Source organism: Branchiostoma floridae, chromosome 5, assembly GCF_000003815.2.
Source record: "Branchiostoma floridae strain S238N-H82 chromosome 5, Bfl_VNyyK, whole genome shotgun sequence".
Lineage (NCBI taxonomy): Eukaryota > Metazoa > Chordata > Leptocardii > Amphioxiformes > Branchiostomatidae > Branchiostoma > Branchiostoma floridae.
The window spans coordinates 9,184,692-9,204,008 of NC_049983.1; the positions used below are offsets into that span (position 1 = coordinate 9,184,692).

General features: G+C 42.3%; 1 protein-coding gene across 1 annotated transcript in view; it reads left to right on the forward strand.

The window, feature by feature from the left end:
- LOC118416921 (EGF domain-specific O-linked N-acetylglucosamine transferase-like) overlaps window positions 1–18,862 on the forward strand; it is a 22,904-nt gene extending 4,042 nt beyond the window's left edge. Inside the window, exons 5-17 of the mRNA XM_035822221.1 lie at window positions 515–615; window positions 994–1,098; window positions 1,389–1,495; window positions 2,065–2,168; window positions 3,415–3,507; window positions 3,653–3,724; window positions 14,811–14,897; window positions 15,369–15,434; window positions 15,969–16,030; window positions 16,237–16,264; window positions 16,589–16,680; window positions 17,012–17,114; window positions 17,716–18,862. Coding sequence (XP_035678114.1) covers window positions 515–615; window positions 994–1,098; window positions 1,389–1,495; window positions 2,065–2,168; window positions 3,415–3,507; window positions 3,653–3,724; window positions 14,811–14,897; window positions 15,369–15,434; window positions 15,969–16,030; window positions 16,237–16,264; window positions 16,589–16,680; window positions 17,012–17,114; window positions 17,716–17,886 — 1,191 coding nt within the window. The 3' untranslated portion in view covers window positions 17,887–18,862. The remainder of the gene's footprint in view (window positions 1–514; window positions 616–993; window positions 1,099–1,388; window positions 1,496–2,064; window positions 2,169–3,414; window positions 3,508–3,652; window positions 3,725–14,810; window positions 14,898–15,368; window positions 15,435–15,968; window positions 16,031–16,236; window positions 16,265–16,588; window positions 16,681–17,011; window positions 17,115–17,715) is intronic.
- The last annotated feature ends 455 nt before the right edge of the window (window positions 18,863–19,317 follow it).

A 19,317-nucleotide genomic window follows, 5' to 3' on the forward strand; every position in this document is an offset into this window, starting at 1 on the left:
AACCTAAGCGTGGACTGACTCCTCTGGCCAATTTCTCGATTTTTTTCCAAATTCTACGATCCCTGCACCCCCGTAGAAAGGCCTGGTGGAGGCTTGGTAAGCCACATGTCATTGCAGTTGTTTATGATATGCTAGCAGTGGATTTGATGATAGGGGTGTGGTTTTGAAATTATTTTTGAAAAAATTTGAATTTGAAATATTGCAGCCATATAGAACTACCAAACATCTCTGGATGTAACAATTGATTTTACGTTTACTCAAATTTTGGACTGCACATACAACACCAGTCTCTTTCAAGGAGTGAATCTACAGACTGACAAATAAATGGCGTTGTAGAACCAACAAAATGGATGCCGGTAATTCTTTGTGTTGGAAATTGCAGTTACAAATCCTTCTTCATAGTGAATTCTATGAACACAGATGGACTTTCAAGCTGTATTGCTGTGTGACACACTCCTAACGTAAAGAATTAGTTAGCACTGTCTTAAGCAGACTGTTTCTTCACCATACCCAGGGTGACTCGTCCCTTAGTTGTGTCAAACACACACGATACTGCAGGGCCACAAACATCTACATGGACTTTGCTAACCTGGACTCAGACAATAACAGTAACAGGTGTGTACTTTTACACTGTACATGAGACCAATAGTCTGCAAAATATTATCAGCATTTTTGTTTTATTCTGTGATCAAGGCCATGAAGCTTCCCTACAGTCATTAATCAATTTTGTGGCATTCTTAATGAAAAAATGCCTCAGATTTAAAAAGACTAACAAAAGACTACGTAATGAATATGTGGTACATTTTATGCCAAAAAGCAATAATTTTTTGTACAAAGTAATTGCTTTTTGGCATATCTTATTACCTGGATGTCTAACCTTCGTCGACGTGTAGTGAATTTTGTTTCTGATATCCCCATATGCATGTGAAGTGTAAATAAAGACCATAACCACTGTTACCTGTGTCATTGATGTTTGTTAATTACAACTCTTAGGTACAGGGAGAATTTGTTCAATGCTGGCCAAATTGGAGGACACTGCAAACTGTACCCCAGAAGGCTGTCTGCAGAAGGAGACCACAAAAGTGCACTGCAGTCTTGGTAGGGAACTTTAAATAGCCCCATGTAGTAAAGAGTGGGTCTGTGTTGTTCATTTATAGAGGATGATATTATGACACATACACAAAGTCATGTACTGTCATACCTAAAAGCTCCATGGTCATACCTATTATTATATAAGCTTTGTAACTTGAATGGTTTATGCATGTTGACAAGTTTTATTATGCAACCTGCATTCTTCATAACATTACATACATCATAATGAACATCTGTGCTTTGATATTTTTGTGTTTACTTAAATCATAATAATTATGAACTTTATTATAATCCAGGTATGCAGAGTTGGAGATGTTTTCGTCGCTGCCTTTCCGGCCGATCCATGATGACAAGTGTGACATTGTGTTGGACAAGCCAACTTACCTCATGAAACTGGATGCTGGTAGGTAACAATTTGTCTAAATGAAAAAAGGCTTCAAGTGTATTGTTTTGTAAATACCTGTGGTGTTCTGCAGTTTACACAAAACAACTGGATTTCTCATGTCAATGAAGGTAACATCCAGGCAGTAAAATATGCAAGATAACATATCACATTATAGAAATGTATCTACCGGTACTGTTGTTGCTTTGAGTAGTTGTCATTTTGTGTAGCCTGATTTCTTTCTGTGTCTTTGTTCCTTTCTTCCTCAAATGCCATGACCTTTGCAGAAATCATTTTCACCATCACAAAGAAGCGAGGAGGAGTCAAATTCACCTGGTAGAATATCCTTCTTTGGCAAGATTGACAATGTATTTGTGCATCTGTAAACTCAATAATTCTTTTATGTTGATGTAGGTTAGACATCCAGGTAATAAGATACACCAAAAAAATTCCAAAACCTTATCCAGTTGATTTAGTAAAGACTTTTTTGGTGTACAATAATTGTTTTGTTGTGACATGTACCCAGTGTTTGTTTTTGTACCATAAAGGTCTTGTTCATTGTAAAAAAAAAAACTACTGTCTGTTTTCAGGTGTGAACATGTACCATCATTTCTGTGACTACATCAACTTGTACGCCTCACAGCACATCAATGGGTCTTTCTCTCAGGATGTCAACATCATCATGTGGGACACGGTAGGTTTTCATTCTCTATTGTACCCAGGGCTCTAGCCAGCGTCCGTTTTTCCGTCAATTGACGAAAATTTGCTGCGTGTGACGGAAAAATTTTAAAACCAATCCGTCAACCTTGACGGACAAAATTCCTTGGTGGAAGCTACAGGCGGCTTGGGGACGCCTTCCACGGCCATAAAAGCCACACACTGTTTGTTTTGCTATTGTTATGATTGTTGACAATGTGTGTCGGCGCCCTTTCGCTTAAGATAATCTCATTAAAACCCGTTTTTTAAGGTCTCAGTTCAGTCCTTCTAACTCCTGGAATAGTTGATTTTCGCGGTTTTCGCGACGATGGAAATTTGCTGACGGAAAAAAATTTCGAGCTGGCTAAAGCCCTGATTGTACCCCTTTACATGTACTTTTGAACCATGTAAAACTAACTTCTACTAGGCTGCACATGTTGATGGAAAAATAGTAGAAATTGTCGAAATAGCATACCAAAGGAGCTGGTTAGGAGTTAGTAACTGTTGGTTACACAGGGAGCCTGTAGGGCTTCTTCTTTCTTCTTCATTTTCTTTGCAGCCCACTAATTGCTATTTGATAGGTGCCAAGTAGTCGTTTATTGCTTTGTCCGTAAACCATGGTAGACTAACAGGAGAAGAAGGCCCTTTACAGAAAATGTCATGAGGTCACAAATATTCAAAGTTATTGTTTCAAAAGCACCATGAAAAGGTTTAACGAGCAGCACACACCTAAAAAGTTTCAGAAATTATGTTCCTTTTTGTACACCACATTTTTCTGCAGATTGCTACAATACGAAGATGACAATCACAACATAAGTATGAAGTTAGAAATAGGTCTTTCTAAATGACAACTGGCTTCTCTATACACATACCCCATACTGGGTGCTTGTTGGTTTATTGCTTAAATGATCTTTAGTGCTAATCTAGTTCTTTTGTTGGAATGATGGGCAGATTACTTTTACCATTTTACAATTCCCTACTGGCTCTCTATGTATGCAGCCAACTTTACTTTTGGGATGGCTGCAGTATCTAACAATTCCCTACTGGCTCTCTATGTATGTAGCCAACTGTACTTTTGGGATGGCTGCAGTAGCTCCTTAGCCTTATTTATCCCCATTTGGCCAATCTCTTGACTATTTTTCCAGAGACATGTTGAACTTGGTAAAGGCTAGTGCAAGACCACATCAGTAGGTTTGATCCACCTACACTAGTTGCAGTGCAACTGTTGTACCTCTGTATTTCAGAGTGGACTTGGGTACGGAGATATCTTCAGTGACACCTGGAAGGCCTTCTCAGACTATCCTATCATTCACCTGAAGGAGTATGATGGCAAGAAGGTAACTGTAGCTATAACCTGTATATAATATAAAGAAGAAGCCTGCTGTATTCATGCACATTACTGGCATTCTCTCTCTCTGTACTATGCTGTGGTTTGGATCTTGCTTGACAACCATTGTCTTCTCTGTCATTTTCTCTGTCCAGTTGTGCATCCGTGATGCTGTATTCCCGTTGCTGCCCCGCATGCAGTATGGCATGTACTACAACATGCCTCTTGTAAGTATTGACCATGTTTCTGTTTTCCGCTCTGTTTAAGTTCCTGTGTGAAAATTTGCCCGTCCGGGACTAGTCCGAACGGGCATGAACGGTCAGTTCGAACCATGCAATAGTCCTGGGGTCGGACGGGTTGGTCGGACCGGACGGACGCTCGACCGTTCGCAGAACGGCTCGGACTGCCAAAAAGGGTCCAGATTGGCCGCTTGGACTAGTCCGGACTACGTCCGGGACTGGTCCCGGACGGCATGGTTCGAACGCTTTCGCGCGGCGGCCTGGAACGGGCCGTTCGAACGTTTCGAACTGGTACGGCTCCGCCCGGGCCGGACGGCCGAACTGGCGGTTCCCATAGCAACAAAGCGATCCGAACCGTCTGGGGGCGTGCAGAGCACCGCGGGGCGCCGGTTTGGACGTCTGCGGACTACCGCGAACCACCAATTTACATGGAAACTGTACCTCCCAAACATCCGTGAAATGCGTAAAATCGAGCTGTTGTGAGGTGGAAATTGCTGCCCAAATAGTACGGACGGTCTGAACCACCGGACTGCCGTTACAAAATAGAAAGAATTTGAATGCAATTCATCCCTCTGCCGCCAGCGCTCCTATAGACATAATACACAGTATCATTATGACGGAGGGCTTGACGTTACAGAATGGCACCAGCCGCAAGACAACCAATGTAACTCACATTGACGTTGGTGCGTGCGGAGTCCCAGGAAGCATTTGATCGCCCGCACAAACCATGTTGCTCCTAAACGTTAGTTGGGTTTCTGATGTCTTCAGTCCGACTGAAGTGTGGTTACCAAACATGTGGTGGATACACTATCAAATATATGACATACAGTCAAGTTTATAATCGAGAAGATTCATTTGTAAACACCATTGAATGTCCTAATATATTCATACCAACGCTAGGCACGTTATGCACCCAGCGGCGGCGAGGGTTCATTGACCCCATTTCATTTAACGTAAACAAGAAGGCGATCCTATGAAGAAGCCGAACATTTTGTTGGTGTGTGTTGAAGTTCATTGTATTTAATTGGTGAAACAAAGTGGTATCTAAGTATTAAATGGTAATGCACATCTGTAAATCTAGTGCCACAAAAGCCGAATCTATTTGTCTAAAATAAGACTAGTTTCGATAAAGGTGCTGGCCCCCATACGTGAATTGAACTCTCCCAATTGAAGCCTCCCGGTCCTTTGAGAAAGCCGCCCGACACGTGCACACGTAGTCTTTGAACTCGTTGTTTGTTGTTTATTTTACTTTCCACGTGTTATTAAATTTTTGGCACAGTTTCCATTGAAAGGAATACCACTAAGAATGATGTCGTCATTATACTCGTTTCCTTTGTGTTTCTTGCCTTTTTCTTCACTTTTTCTTCACGAGCAAAGACGGGAAAATATATACGATCCAGATATCAATTTACGAGCCAGTGGCTAGGCCACACCCACACCGCGCACAACTTTAGTACGGAGGCGTGCCGCTGTCCATCATTGCGTAGCGACCGACAAAAGCATAATTCTTTCTTTCTTTCTTTCTTTATTGACGATGAGACATGTCATTACAAGGGTCTGCCTAGGCAGCTTTGGACTGGTAGCGGCAGAACCTACAAAAATACGGACGAACATACAAAGAAGTCATACAATATAATACAATGAAATAATCAATGATTAAAAGGTGTCATGCAACTATACAGATTGATCTATACCATTTGTCAGCTAACTTAAAAGATTGGAGTAGGTGGAAGGTCAGTATACTATCATACGGGTTTAATATTAAAATCCTGACAGGAGGTGGCTTCTGCAACGGGCTTTGAACTGTGGGAAAGTGGTGGAGTCGGTGATGTGGTTTGGTAGGTTGTTCCACAGTCTGGAGGTATATGGAATAAAGCTGTTGCTGTATGTTGTAGTTCTGCAGCGAGGGATATGGAGGTGTGAAGAGTTTCGCAGACGAAGCTGGGTTTGGGTTTGTCTTGTTTGAGGGATGAGTGGTTGCAGGTGGGGTGGTACAGTGCCGGTAACCAGTTTGTACATGATGACTAGACGGTGATAGTCTCGCCTAGTTGAGAGCCTGTCCCATCCAAGCTCTTGAAGCACGTCCGAGTAGGGTGTTCTTGGTGCTGCACCTGTAACTAGGCGGCCTGCATGGTACTGTACGCGCTCTAGTACTTTGGAGGCGGCTACACTCATGTTGGTGAAGAGGATGGAGGCATATTCCAGCCTAGGTCGCACAAGGGTAAGGTAAGCCAGTTCCAGTGCTTCCTTGGACAACTTGCCTCGCAACCTCCAGAGGTATCCAAGTACCTTTCTGGCCTTACTGGAAGTATTCTGTGCGTGGTCGTTCCAGCCCAAAGCCTGGTGTAAGGTGACACCAAGATGCGAGTAGAAGGGAACCTGTTCGATGAGCTGGCCTGAGATGTAGATAGGAGGAAGTACAACTCTGCTTCGTGCAGACTTGATGCAAATAACCTTGCACTTCCCTGGATGCAGTTCTAGACCCCAGACATCAAACCAGTCAGAAACAAGCTGTAAGTCGGAGTTTGTGGTGCTGGCTACCTGCTCGGCCGTCGGTCCCGAGTTTGACAAAGACGTGTCATCAGCAAAACTGTTGATGTCCGATGTACAAGGTAAGTCCTTGATGTCGTTTATGTAGACTAAGAATAACAGCGGGCCAAGGATACTGCCCTGTGGGACGCCCGCGTACGTGTACCTCCAAGACGACGTAGCACCATTAATGACCACACGCTGCTGGCGGCCTGTGAGGTAGTGATTAAACCAGCTGATGAGTGGTCCACTAACTCCGTAACGCGATAGCTTGTACGTTAATCCATCGTGCCACACAGTATCGAACGCTCTACGGACGTCCAGAAAGACGGCGGCCGTACAGAAGACATTGGAGTCATCAATGGACTTGGCCCAGTTGTCAACCAATCGCAGGAGTTGTAGGACTGTCCCATCCCCTTTTTTGAAACCAGACTGGTTGACGTTTAACAGATTGTTGACGGTAAGGTAAGAGTACAGGCGGTTGTGAACGACTCTCTCCAACACTTTGGCTACGGTGGGCAGAAGTGCGATCGGTCTGTAGTTTGATGGATCAGTCCGATCACCCTTTTTGTATATTGCCGACACGTTTGACTGCTTCCAGTCTTTTGGTATTTGTCCTGTAGCGAGTGACAAGTTGAAAAGCTGACAAAGGGAGGCGCTGATGGCTGGTGCTCCCTCCTTAAGGAGTCGGTTGGTTATTCCATCGGGGCCTGGAGCCTTGTTAGGATGTAATCCTTGCAGCACACCCAGGACTTCTTCCTCTGAGACGTGAATTGTAGAGAGTACTTCATCAGTGAACTTAGGGAGCCTGCTTGTAAAGTTTGGATGCGTAGCTTCCTTAGTGACTCTGACAAAGACGTCATTAAGGGTTTCTGCCTTATCTTTGTCTTTGTCCAGGACGATGCCATTTACGGAGAGTGCAGGAATGCCAGATTTACTCTTCCCTGTTGCTTGTTTGAGTACAGACCAGAAGGCTCGGGCGCCATCAGCAGTTTTCAGTCTGTCACTAACGGTGGAGTAGTACTCAGCCTCCGCTCGGCGTAGGTCTTTCGTTAGGCGGTTCTTGGTTTGAGTATAGTTTCTCCAGTTCTCTGGTGTTGGAGAGGACTTGAAGGTGTTGTAGAGTTCCGTTTTTTGACTGATTGCCTCCAGTAGTTCGTTCGTAATCCAAGGCTTTCGTGCAGTTACCACCTTTTTTGTTTTGTTTGGGACAATGTTTTTGGCAATGTTTAGGAACTTAACCTTCCAGCTATTCCATTTCTCGTCAATTGTAGGACCACACATACAATTGTTCCAGTTGACTTTACCTAGTTCAGCCCTAAACCTATCAAAGTCTGCACGATTGTAGTACCATACATGCTTCTTAATGTGCTTTGTTGAAACAGAAATGCCAAGCTTACATATAACAGTAGCATGATCGGAATTTCCAACAGGTGCTAGAGTAAACATTCGATTGATTCTGGATGGGTCAGACAGTATGATCAAGTCCAGGGTACTTTGCCGCTGCAGAGTGGAGCGGGTTGGCTGGTGCTGGGACTGGTGCAGACCATATCTCTCGATGATGTCCGCCAGCTGTAGTGCGTGGCTGTCCGTGGACGAGTCCCCCCACTCGGTGTGGTGGCAGTTAAAGTCCCCAGTAATGACGGTTAATGACGGTTGCATAATTAGCAACCATCTCCGCTGGGTGTCATGCTGTCCGTATTATAAAGCGTCTGTACAATTATTATCGGAATCTTTCGTCAGTAAATTTACTTTTGCGCACAAGCGACTTTTGACAAGATTGGCCGGTGTTTCCGTAAAGCTTTCCTTCCTAATCCCAGCAGAACTGGTCTCCGGGGACAGCCGCCTACCATAATGTAAGACCGATTCGTAGGGCGGGAATCAACATGTCACACTACAAGGGGTCTCCAATTTCTGGAGGGGTGGCAAAATCACCAACGTCCGGCCGCACCTTTGAGCTTAGGCCGTACTAGAAGTCTAGAATCTACTAGATTATTCAGCGAAGCAAATAGGATGTAAAATCTGCTTGTCTCTAGTGTATAGTTATTGTGCATGTGATTTCATTAACCTTTGTAAAATCAACGATATTCCGAAGGCTTCAGAAGTACCACGAGTGTTATTATACAATGTTGATTGAATGAATAGAGATCGAAAGACATTGTTAACCTACGTAGACGTTCCAACTTTCACATCGTAAACTTTGATAGATTTTCATGCTAGCGCTCGTCAAAGGTAGACTGTGTAAATAGCAGGCGAAATCTTGACTTACGGCACAAGTGAATAAACGTTTTTTGAAGAGTTGACACTATATTAAATGGGGATTGTTGTCGGGGAAATTCCGCTCGTGAGGACATGGATACAACGTCCTTGGGAGGAAGGAGGAAGTCATGCCATGGTGAGTAGAAAAAATTCTATGGAACGTTGATATTAATATTTTTCAGTTGTAGTTGTACTTTACTCTCTCTCTCTCTACTCTATACGAAGCATGGACATGGACACCTGACCTAGTTAAAACTACGCTTAGTCCACAATTTAGTCTTTGTTCTGTCTGTGCATTTAGTCTAATTGTTACACAACATCGATGGTACATGAAGATACGCCACTGAAGCACAGATAAGAAAACAACTTCGTTGGAATTTCACAGGTTTTATCCCCAGGGACTGATAGGCGAGTTTCTAAAGCTTGACTCCCTGCTGACAATAATCACGACAGCCCGTCCGAACGGTTCAGACGGTTTGGGATTTACTGTGGCGTGTCCAGAGATCCGCCTGGCTCCGACATGTCCGACCAAGAACGTTGACCCAACTAGGGAGGTTTTATCAAACCCGGGACATTGAGGAAACAACTTCGTTACCTTCGTCATGGATTAAAAATGACCTCCGATCAGTGGTGTATGCGGAAATTGTAAGACGATCATAATTACATCGTTATTGATATAATATGCAACGGTGCGTGGTAACATGACTTCCTCCTTGATGCAAAAAGTGAAAATTACGTCGTACCACTGTGTTTTCACGAAAATGGGCGCTAAACATGTGCATAATACAGCCCTCCAGGAGTCCCAGTAAGTGCGGTAAAAATACATGGATTCTAAGGTTAGCCAGGAGACTGTGCTATTGATTCTTTCACATCCAACACACTGGGTAACACTACTAAACGATGTAAAACAGTTTCTTACCAGTTCAGTCTTGAACAAGAAGGGATGTTTGTATTCCAGTCTGTTTGTATTCCACGGAATCTTCGGCAGGTCGGTTGGAACGGCACCAGAAGTTAATTCCACACAATAGGTTGTGTTGCTAGTCCTTTTCCATCTCTCCATGGCATTTTGATGCATCCTGACCCGAAACGACAACGTACAAACCCCTCACGCGACACCTCTTCCAACTTATCCATGATAGTATGTACATTTAGCCTTAGTATAAGACTAAAAAGCGGAAAAATACCACAGGACATCAGGAAACTGTTTACTGGTGAATTTTCAATTTGAAATGACCGCGACGCACGCGCAATGCAGTTATTTAATCACATGTTATCCCCAGGGGCAGACAGGAGTATCTTTCAAACTTGACACCCTGCTGACAATAATCCTGATAGCCGGTCCGAACGTTCAGAACGGTTCGGGAGGCACTGTGGCGTGTCCTGAGATCCGGCTGTCCCTGGCCCGATCCAGGACCTTTCCCTGCCCTATCATATTACGAAGGATGAAGTGTCCAAATTTCCCATGAACATGCTATCGACCCCCAGATTGTGCGTCACCATCCCCACCCCAGTATATCAGTTTGCGACGCACGGGTAGTGCATAGTCTCTCCTTCTGTATTATAGACGTGCTGGATGCAGCCATGCATTTCTTGATCTTTCTTGATCCAGTCGTCGCTTCGACTAACATATTTTCGACCTTTACTGTACGTTTGTGCTCTTCAAGCTAAGTACAGGTCAAAATGATAAAGTAGTGAACCCTTCTAACAACAATATAAGATTAAGAGTGCGGTATCTTAGCATTTATTATTTATGTAAAATAGAGGCGTTAGATGTTCGGCTAACCGTTACCCGTGCACTGTTTTGGGTACCGTACTCCAGCGTGACACAGCACTGTACTTGTTTTAGTCTGACTTTCTTCATATAATTTCAAGGGGAATATTACTGGTCAAACTCAACACGTTTTCAGAGAGTCGATTGAAGTCTCGCTGCAAAGTTACCGGTAGTCAGGTCGTCCAACAGGTGGTCCAACTGGTACTGCTCGCAAAAAAAGTTCCTTTCCGGCCACAGCCTGCGCTTCGACTCCAAACGTTGGTGGAAATTTTGGAAAGTGAGAAACATTTCAAAGATTGCACTTCACAAATCATGTTAGGTATTGTCCACAAGACTAGGTAATGCCGGACGTCATGAAAGGCATTAAAGATGTTAAATACGTTTTAAACATCATCTCCCGTATCAATGCACATTTGGACAGAATCGCCGCTTGGTACCATGACAGTCAGTGGAAACGTAGCGCTACTCAATGACAATGTCGTCCTATTTGTAAAGCGCCAGAGACAATTATTTAATCATAGGGTAGAAAGATTAGTTCTACAGAGAGCAATGGTGGTCTAGATATCTGTAACTTTTCTCCGCCCGTTTTAACGCCGTGCGAGCATGATCAATCCCGAGGTGTGTGGTGCACCGGTGATCTTAGACTTGTGCTAGGGTGACCTACAATAGTATTGTCGTTTATTCTTCTTATAGTACTTTGATACACTGCGCTTGGAAGACAACGATTCTATAGGCGTGGGCAATGTAGTTAGCAAATCAAACACGGCAGCAGAGCGGAGAATACAGCGTTCGTGTGTTTTAGAAACGAAATACGGAGTGCTGAATTGTAATTCACCATGCCACTGCGTGACTATTCGTATCTGCTGTTACGTGTTTAAGACTTTTTTCTCATTTATCGCTAGAGAAAAAAGAGACAAACAGGACTAAAAAACATGTTCATTCTTCATGAGAACAGATTTCGTAACAATGACTTATTCATACCTAAAGATATTCATATGTCTGTTTTGTTTATAATATAGACCTTACGAAAGTCGCTTTACTTTTGTCGTGTCAATAAAGATTTTATATGCTGCATGCACGGCATTGGATAGTGTAAGAGATACGATAGAAAGACTGGTGCGTCGAGTGGGTAAACATGTAGGTGTGATCCGCGCACTCAACGCCGCATGGAGGTGATGGACAATCCAAACTGCGATATTTTCCTGCAAGTCAGAGCAAGCCGACTTCTTTAGACCGCCCCGGGCGGGACCATAAACAGGCATTTGTCGCAGTTCTCCCAGACGTATTTTCCCGTCCACAAAACTCGGACAGGGCCTACAACTTGAATTATGTCACAAAAAGTCACGCAATGTAACTGCGACAATTTTGGCATTGTCTGAATCACTTGAATTTATCGTAAAATTTCTCCGTTTGTCACATTTCTGCGTATGTTTAGAACTTCTTATTGACGACCAGGGGGCTCAAGAACGTGGTTGAACAACGTGTTTTGGCTCGCCATACTCAGCTGAATTTCCAAGAAACTTGATATACAGTATATAGAGGGCATCATAGTGGGGAATAGGATTTCAGTTGCAGTTTCTTGCAACCAATCATGTGGCTCATTATTTGCAGTGAAAATCGACGTATCCGGCTCATTTTGTATAAATCGTAGCGATTGGCTAGCCAGTAAATAGATTGTCCCACACTGTACACATCAGACGGCTGCCGCCAGCATGGCACCATGGCAACAGCCAATGTGTGGTTGGAAAGACAACCAAGGCGCCGCTCACGTGCGCCGCACAGGCGGGATGTCAATCAACCCGCTGTTTATTTCAGCTGGTGCGGCCTGGAACTGGGATCGCCCGAGCAACGCTGCACAGGCAGAAAAAAACTGCACTGAGTAGCGGAGCAGATTTTTCAAAGGGTAACTCAACACTGTAAGCTGGAAATTGGAAAATGAACAGCATTTTATAAGTGTATGTAAACTTTACTAGAAGACCCATCAGTTGGTTTTGCTACTCTCCAGATAGCCGTGCGTGGTGACTATATTAATGAACGAATATGTACAAGAAAATACGTCACCCATTCATTAGTCGCGGCCAAAATATTAATATAGAAGAAAAGTTGTAGATTTGAGGGTAGAAAAATATCTCTTTTATTTTCATAGTATTGTTCAGGCGATAGTACAACGTTATTACTATTAGTGTTCGCCCGCTCTGGCTGTTGCCCCGTAATACTGGACGTAATGTATGCCTCTAACAATGTCTAATAGTCTCACTTGCGGACTTTAGCGCTCTTCTGGTCGCTGCGTTTAGTGTACGGAAGGGGGCGCTGTCGCACGGCTTCCGACAATTTAGGGACTTAGACAAAATTTGGTCACGCGGCGGCAATTTTTTTCTAAGTGTTTTACGGCGCCCGAAGCGTCCGGCGGTCCTGAACTGCCGAACGTGCTGAACCACTTAAGAGGGTCTGCATGCTCTTTTCCGTAAGGCGTAGGCAGGCCTTTTTAATTCCCGTAATTCGTAGGGTAAGCTATTTTATTTCACGTAATTCGTAGTGAGGATGGAAAATTTACCGTAAAGCGTAGCCAGTGTATTTCACGTAAGGCGTAATCTAGCCTAAAAATTTCACGTAAAGCGTAATTAAGCCTAAAAATTACCCGTAAATCGTAGCCTGGCCTCCCAAATTTCGTAAGTCGAAACGTAGTTTACCAGTAAATTCAGTCCTTCAAAACACAGGAAATTGCGTTTCAGAGGATCAAGATTTCAAAATTTCGCCGGACCTCACTTGCGACTCCTTTCACCTTCGGTCATCGACATGGTAAAAATATGGTATATACTGTAAATGCAGAAACTTTCGCGGTGGATTAATGTTCGCGGTTTTCGCGGCGGCCGCTTCCCCGCGAATTTAAAACCACCGCGAACATTTTTCCATAACAGTAAGAGATTACAGTGCATGGCGCTACCGCGAAATTGAATCCACCGCGAAAAGTCCATTTTCCCGCAACCGCGAAATTAAATCCCCGCGAACTTAAATGCATTTACAGTACCCTCAAAAATCTTCTTTTTTTTGCAAATAGAAATGTCATTGAAGTTAGCTTAGTCTGCCAGCAAAATTTGCCCATCAGAATGCAGGAAATATCATTTTAGAGGGTCAAGATTTCAAAATTTCCATGGTCCTCCTTGTGCCGCCTCGCGCCTTTGGAACTCGAAATTCTGAAAATATGTTGGGGATGTGTGTTAACCTCAAAGATCTGTTTTGCTAATAGAAATTTGCCCATCAAAATGCACAAAATATCGTTTTATAGAGGGTCAAGATTTCAAAATTTAGCCGGATCTCCTTTGCCACTCTATTCACCTTCGGTCATCGACTTCGTAAAAATATGTATCATGGCTGGGGGATGTGACGTGTCAACCTCAAACACATTTTTTACTGATAGAAATGTAATTTCACTTAGTTTTTTATAATAGCCAAAAAAACTGGCGTTTCAGGGGGGCAGGATTTCAAAATTTTCCTGGACTTTCTTTCGGCGCTCGACGTGGCAAAAAGAAGTTGGCTGGCGTCACCCTCATAAGCTTACGCTGAACCCCTGGGACTCTTTAATTAGATATGCCATTTAACTTAGCTTTGTTTGCCAGCGAAAATTTCCATTCAAAATGCAGGGAATAGTGTTTCAGACAGTCAAAATTTCAATCTTTCTTGCGGAGCACGCCCCCGCCTCTGTCGAGTGTTGCCAGCCTTCCAGAATTTAGCGTAAACCGTTGTCAGCCTGTCTGAATTTAGCGTAAAACGTTGCCTGCCTTCGTGAATTTAACATAAAGCGTTGTCGACCGTTCCGAATTTAGCGTAAAGCGTTGTCAGGACCCCCCATGCAGACCCTCACTTAATGACGGTTCACCGCCCGGCGTGCGGACGGGCAGCCTCGCGGGGCGGACGCCTTTCACGTTGGCGGACGAGGTGGACTGCCCTCGGACCGGTTCGAACCGCCCGGTGCGAGTTGATTTTCACACAGGTTACCTGTGTAACTGTAACAGATTCATAGGGTTGGTGCCTTTCTCCATTTCTGTAGTTCTTGGGCCACACATTTGTGCAAGGCACTATAGCAGCCTAGGGGGCTCAGTCATTAAACTTTTCCTCATTAGTACTGAGTGCTAAACAGAGAAAGCAGTTTGTACCATTTGTTGAGTCTATGGTATGATCCTGTCGCAGTGCTGGTTACAAAGCGAGCGCTCGACCACACTCGAGATACTGCACTGGTCAGGGAAAGCTGCTAAATTTATCAAACACAGTATTGAATGGATTTACATGTACAGCATGTAATGGCTTACATTTAATTTATGTTTGGCATTTACGGATAGCATTGTTGTTGATTCATCCTAATTATCCTATCCATCCCTTTACCATTATATAGAAAAGCTTTATCATGCTTTTCTTTATACTAGTAGAAATTATAAATCAAGCAATGTGTACAACTTAGCTGCTGCATCATACGTATACTAATATTGTTGTTTTTTCTGCCTTATAAATGCATACCAGGTCCCAGGATGCAGTGGAACAGGCCTGTACAAAGCATTCTCAGAGCATGTGTTACATCGACTGAACATCACACAGCAAGGGCCGCTGGTAAGGCTTTCCTATGGATCCTAAAAAAGCTAAAGTTGCCCATTCATCAGAACATCTCCTTGATCAGAAGATACATCAGGCCTTGTGCCCATCTCCACTTCATAGCCATGGGCCACACATAGATGCAAGCACTACAGCAGGGGCTAGTACACTGGTAGTGTAGTGTGTTTAGCTTCTATACTCTTCCTCTTACCAGAGAAAAAAGTATGTACCATTTTTTAGTCTTTGGTATGACCCAGCTACAAGTACAACATCCAGTCTTCCTTGGTGGTCTCCTATCCAAGTACTGACCCGACTGCACATTGCTTAACTTCCGAGATTGAAGGATCGGGTGTATCACTGCGCCATGGCCGTAGCCTTCCTATAGTTCCTTAAACCCCAGTAAATTGTCATCTTTTATTAAGATGGAAAAATGAGCATGTTATATTTAAAAAAAATAACTATCTCTACATTTGTTGTATGTTCCAAAAGGATAAGGTACGAGTGACTCTCCTGAGCAGGTCAACAAAGTGGAGAAGGATCCTCAATGAAGAAGAGGTAAGAAAACTCTTCGAAATTTGAATCTGTATCCATATAGTCAATATATTACTGCCCTTTGCTTTAACACACCAGCAAAGATCTTGCTTACTGGCTAAATATACTGCACTATATTCATATATATCCTACTGTAGCTCTTGTGGTATCCCCAACTTTGAAAGTGTTGTGTTGTATTGTGTAATGCGTTGTGTTGTGTGAGATTATGAAAAAAAGACACTGTCATGAAATTTACTATAATCTTACTCCTATAGAATAATGTATTTTGAAGACCATGAGCACAACATTAGACCTTGTAAAAACTGATGCATTTCTGTATACGCTATACAGTAGAAGCCAGAAGCACAACGGATTAACGCACACTTCTGATAATTGCATGGAATCCCCAAATCCCAACCTGGTGCGGTCCAGCCGGTTTAACTTTGTATTGTTGCACCACTTGGATAATTTCACGAAATATGCTGGCAAATGGGGCATGCAATTAAACGATTTCTACTGTACTTGATATTTTGTGCTTTGTTTCCTGTTTATCCACAGCTGCTGAGTGCAATGAAGTCTGAAAGCAGACTGGAAGTGAGGAGAGTGGACTACAACTGGAAGTATGTGATGGCTGATTGTCACTCTTTTTCATGTAGGGCATCCCTCTGTAAACTATGAATTCATCTGCCACAGAAAAGTGTTGTATTTTGTATTATGTGTGGGGTGCGGTTACTCTTGTAGACTGGTATTGTCAGATGCTGTTTATAACTGAGTTTATCACTGTCTTCCCTTGTGGTGGTGGTTCCTGCAATTCTGATGAAAACAGAAAGATGTCCTTCCCAGAACAACTTAAGGTATGAATTTGCTCCAATGAAATGCCTCTTCCTTTTCCTTGAAATAATGGAAAATAGCCCAGTAACAACAATGTTTCTTCCTCTCTGAATACTAGATACATTTGATGTAGCATTCTCTACCATCATTGTGCATTGGATAGTATGGCTATCTAATACAAGAGCTTGTGATTTGGTTTTTGTTTGCATGGTGAATATATAGGAGAACAATTGATCATAATGGTTTACCTGTTGTCACTATTACAATCTATAGTTTATGATAAATAAGCTAACCCATATTATGCATGCCACCAGCTTTCTAACATCACATGTGCGTGTACAATGTAGGTAACCCAGAACTCAGACCTGCTGATAGGCATGCACGGAGCTGGACTCACCCATTCACTGTTCTTGCCAGACTGGGGCGTGTTGTTTGAGCTGTAAGTCACTTACTCATTGTGTCTTGTTGGTCGGATGGTTAAAAAATAAAGATGTTAACCAACACAAATAGATGTAACAATAAATTTGCACTATTTGCAGTTACTTCTAGTAAAGAATGTTTAACATGTAAATATCATATTGCAAACTGAAAAATACAGTGTACTGAGCAACTCTCATACTCCTCATTTTGAAAGGTTTTGAACTTTAGATTTTTAGGACAAACATTTTGAAAGTGGAATATGCTCTTGTACGACTTGAGACTCAAACTTTGAAAATCCATTCATTTTGTGTTACGCACGTATCTAAAGCATACGACAATGTGTTTTCTAGTTACAACTGTGAGGATCCTCGCTGTTACAAAGATCTGGCCCGCCTGCGTGGGGTGAAATATTACACATGGGAGAAACAGGAGAAAATCACACAGACGGAAAAGGTGCGGAACTACATCTCCTACTGGACAGTTGGCAGCTAATTTTGTGTGTGTTTTAGCCTTCATTTACTTGTAGCTAAGTTACTAGTGTTACAATGTGGTCTGTATGGCTTCATACACGTGTGTAAGTGTAATCAAGGAGGTAAAAATCCGTCCTATTCAGCTATTTCATAAAATGCTTGCAGCTGCTTGGAGTAACAATTATAATTGTTATGTTAGATCTAATTAGGTTGTTAAGCTTTATTCTATACCTCTATTTTGTACTTTGTGCAATAGTTGTTGCCATACATTGTATCATGTAAAATTATTGTGCAGTGAAGTTCTTCTTATAATTAAAATCTTTCCCACACATTTTTTGTTGTATAGGGCTGGTGCCCAACTCCATTGTTATAGCCCTTGGGCCACTCAGGCCACTACAGTAGTAAACTGGTAGCTAAGTGGAGTGTATTCAACTCCCATACTCTAATTCATAAAATTAATGCTTTTTGAACCTCTGACCCTTTAAATGCAAAGCCATGTTCCCCACCCCTACACCATTGCCATTCAAGAGAGCTACAGTTTGTGCATTTATAAAACAATTGTTTTTCTTTCTCTTATTTTCCAGGGATCCCATCCAAGTGTCGGGGAACATGCCAAGTTCGTGAACTACGGGTTCGACCCTGCCGAGTTCATGAGAATTGTGCAGAATGCTGCTGACTACATCCAGGGCCATCCCCAGTTTGTAGCCAAACAAAACAAGATGAACGGAAGTGGGGATCGCCACACTGAGTTGTAACAGGGTTCTAGCCAGCGTCCGTCCTTTGATGGAATTTTGCTGCCGGGGATGGTCATAAATTTTGCCCATTCCGTCCTCTATGATGGACAAAAATCGGCATGTTAAGATATTAAAACAGATGCAACTGAACCAATCAGAGTCTACAGGCAAAATTTGCCCCGCACAATGCAGGAAATAGCATTTCGGAGGGTCTAGATTTCAAATTTTTCTAGGAGGAAAATGCTCCTGGACCCCATATCTATACTTTTGTTGTACCTTTGTCACTCTAAAGGTTTTCCAAATTCAAAATCCATGGGACAGAAAAAATTTCAGGCTGGCTGGAACACTGACTATTTTTGAAAGAATTTGGTGATTTTATGCAATTTTATTCTGAAATGTGCTTTCCTCAGGTATTCATTCAATTTAGGTCAATTAAGAGAGTAATGAAATTTTATACTGAAATTCCAGTGGTTATTGAATTACTGGCTACTACAGCAGTTACTGGCTACTACAGTAGTAACTGGCTACTACAGCATCAAGTTACCAAATAAGATGTCTGAATTTTAAAGAATTCCTATTGCTTGCAACATTTCCTCAAATGAGAAATTAATCGGGATATTATAGATTCTAATGTATTATTTTATTGCATTATTTATGGCATTGTTGTGCAAACAGTGGAATATCAAACAGTTACATACTCATGTTTGTAAACTTCAGGGAACGATTATGTGCCAAAGAGCTGAAAAAATAAGGGAGATGATATTCTAAAAGCTAGTTTACTATACCTGTATGGGTAAGAATATCTTTATGTACAATGTACATTGTACTGAATAGGCTTTTGTGCCAGACTTGTAGCAATGAAGAAGAAAATGTGAATTATTGTTTCTTGTAGCTTCAAGTTAGAGAAACTTGATGTAAGAGAATCTACAATGTAGTCAGGCCTGTCTCCAGGACTCATCCCTCGTCCAGGGATGGAAATTTGCTTGTTGGGAAAAAAATTAACTGTTAATCTGTTAATCAAAATTTAATCTGTTAAACATCTGAACTGTATGGCATTCAAATATATTTTTGTGTACTTGAAATGACAGATTTAAAAAAGAAACTTAACAACATTTACGTTCAAATTCCAATTGAATCAAATTTTGTCTTTTCTTTCTAAAACCATTAATGGTTAAAGCCCTCCAAGGACAAAAATTTAAACCTGGAGACAGCCCTGAATGCAATACTATTTTTTGTATGCACAATTGTGATGTATTTTGTGCACAGTAGTGATGTATTTTAGAAATAATACAATGTGTATCTATAGTAGCAATCATCTGAAAGATTATAGGCTTTTACGATCAACCATTATCATGTTACCAGGGAACATTTGTTTCCATTCAGGAACTATGTCATTAGGAACACTGCAGCTTTGATATATCATAGAATAACAAGGACAATGGAAAGTGCAAA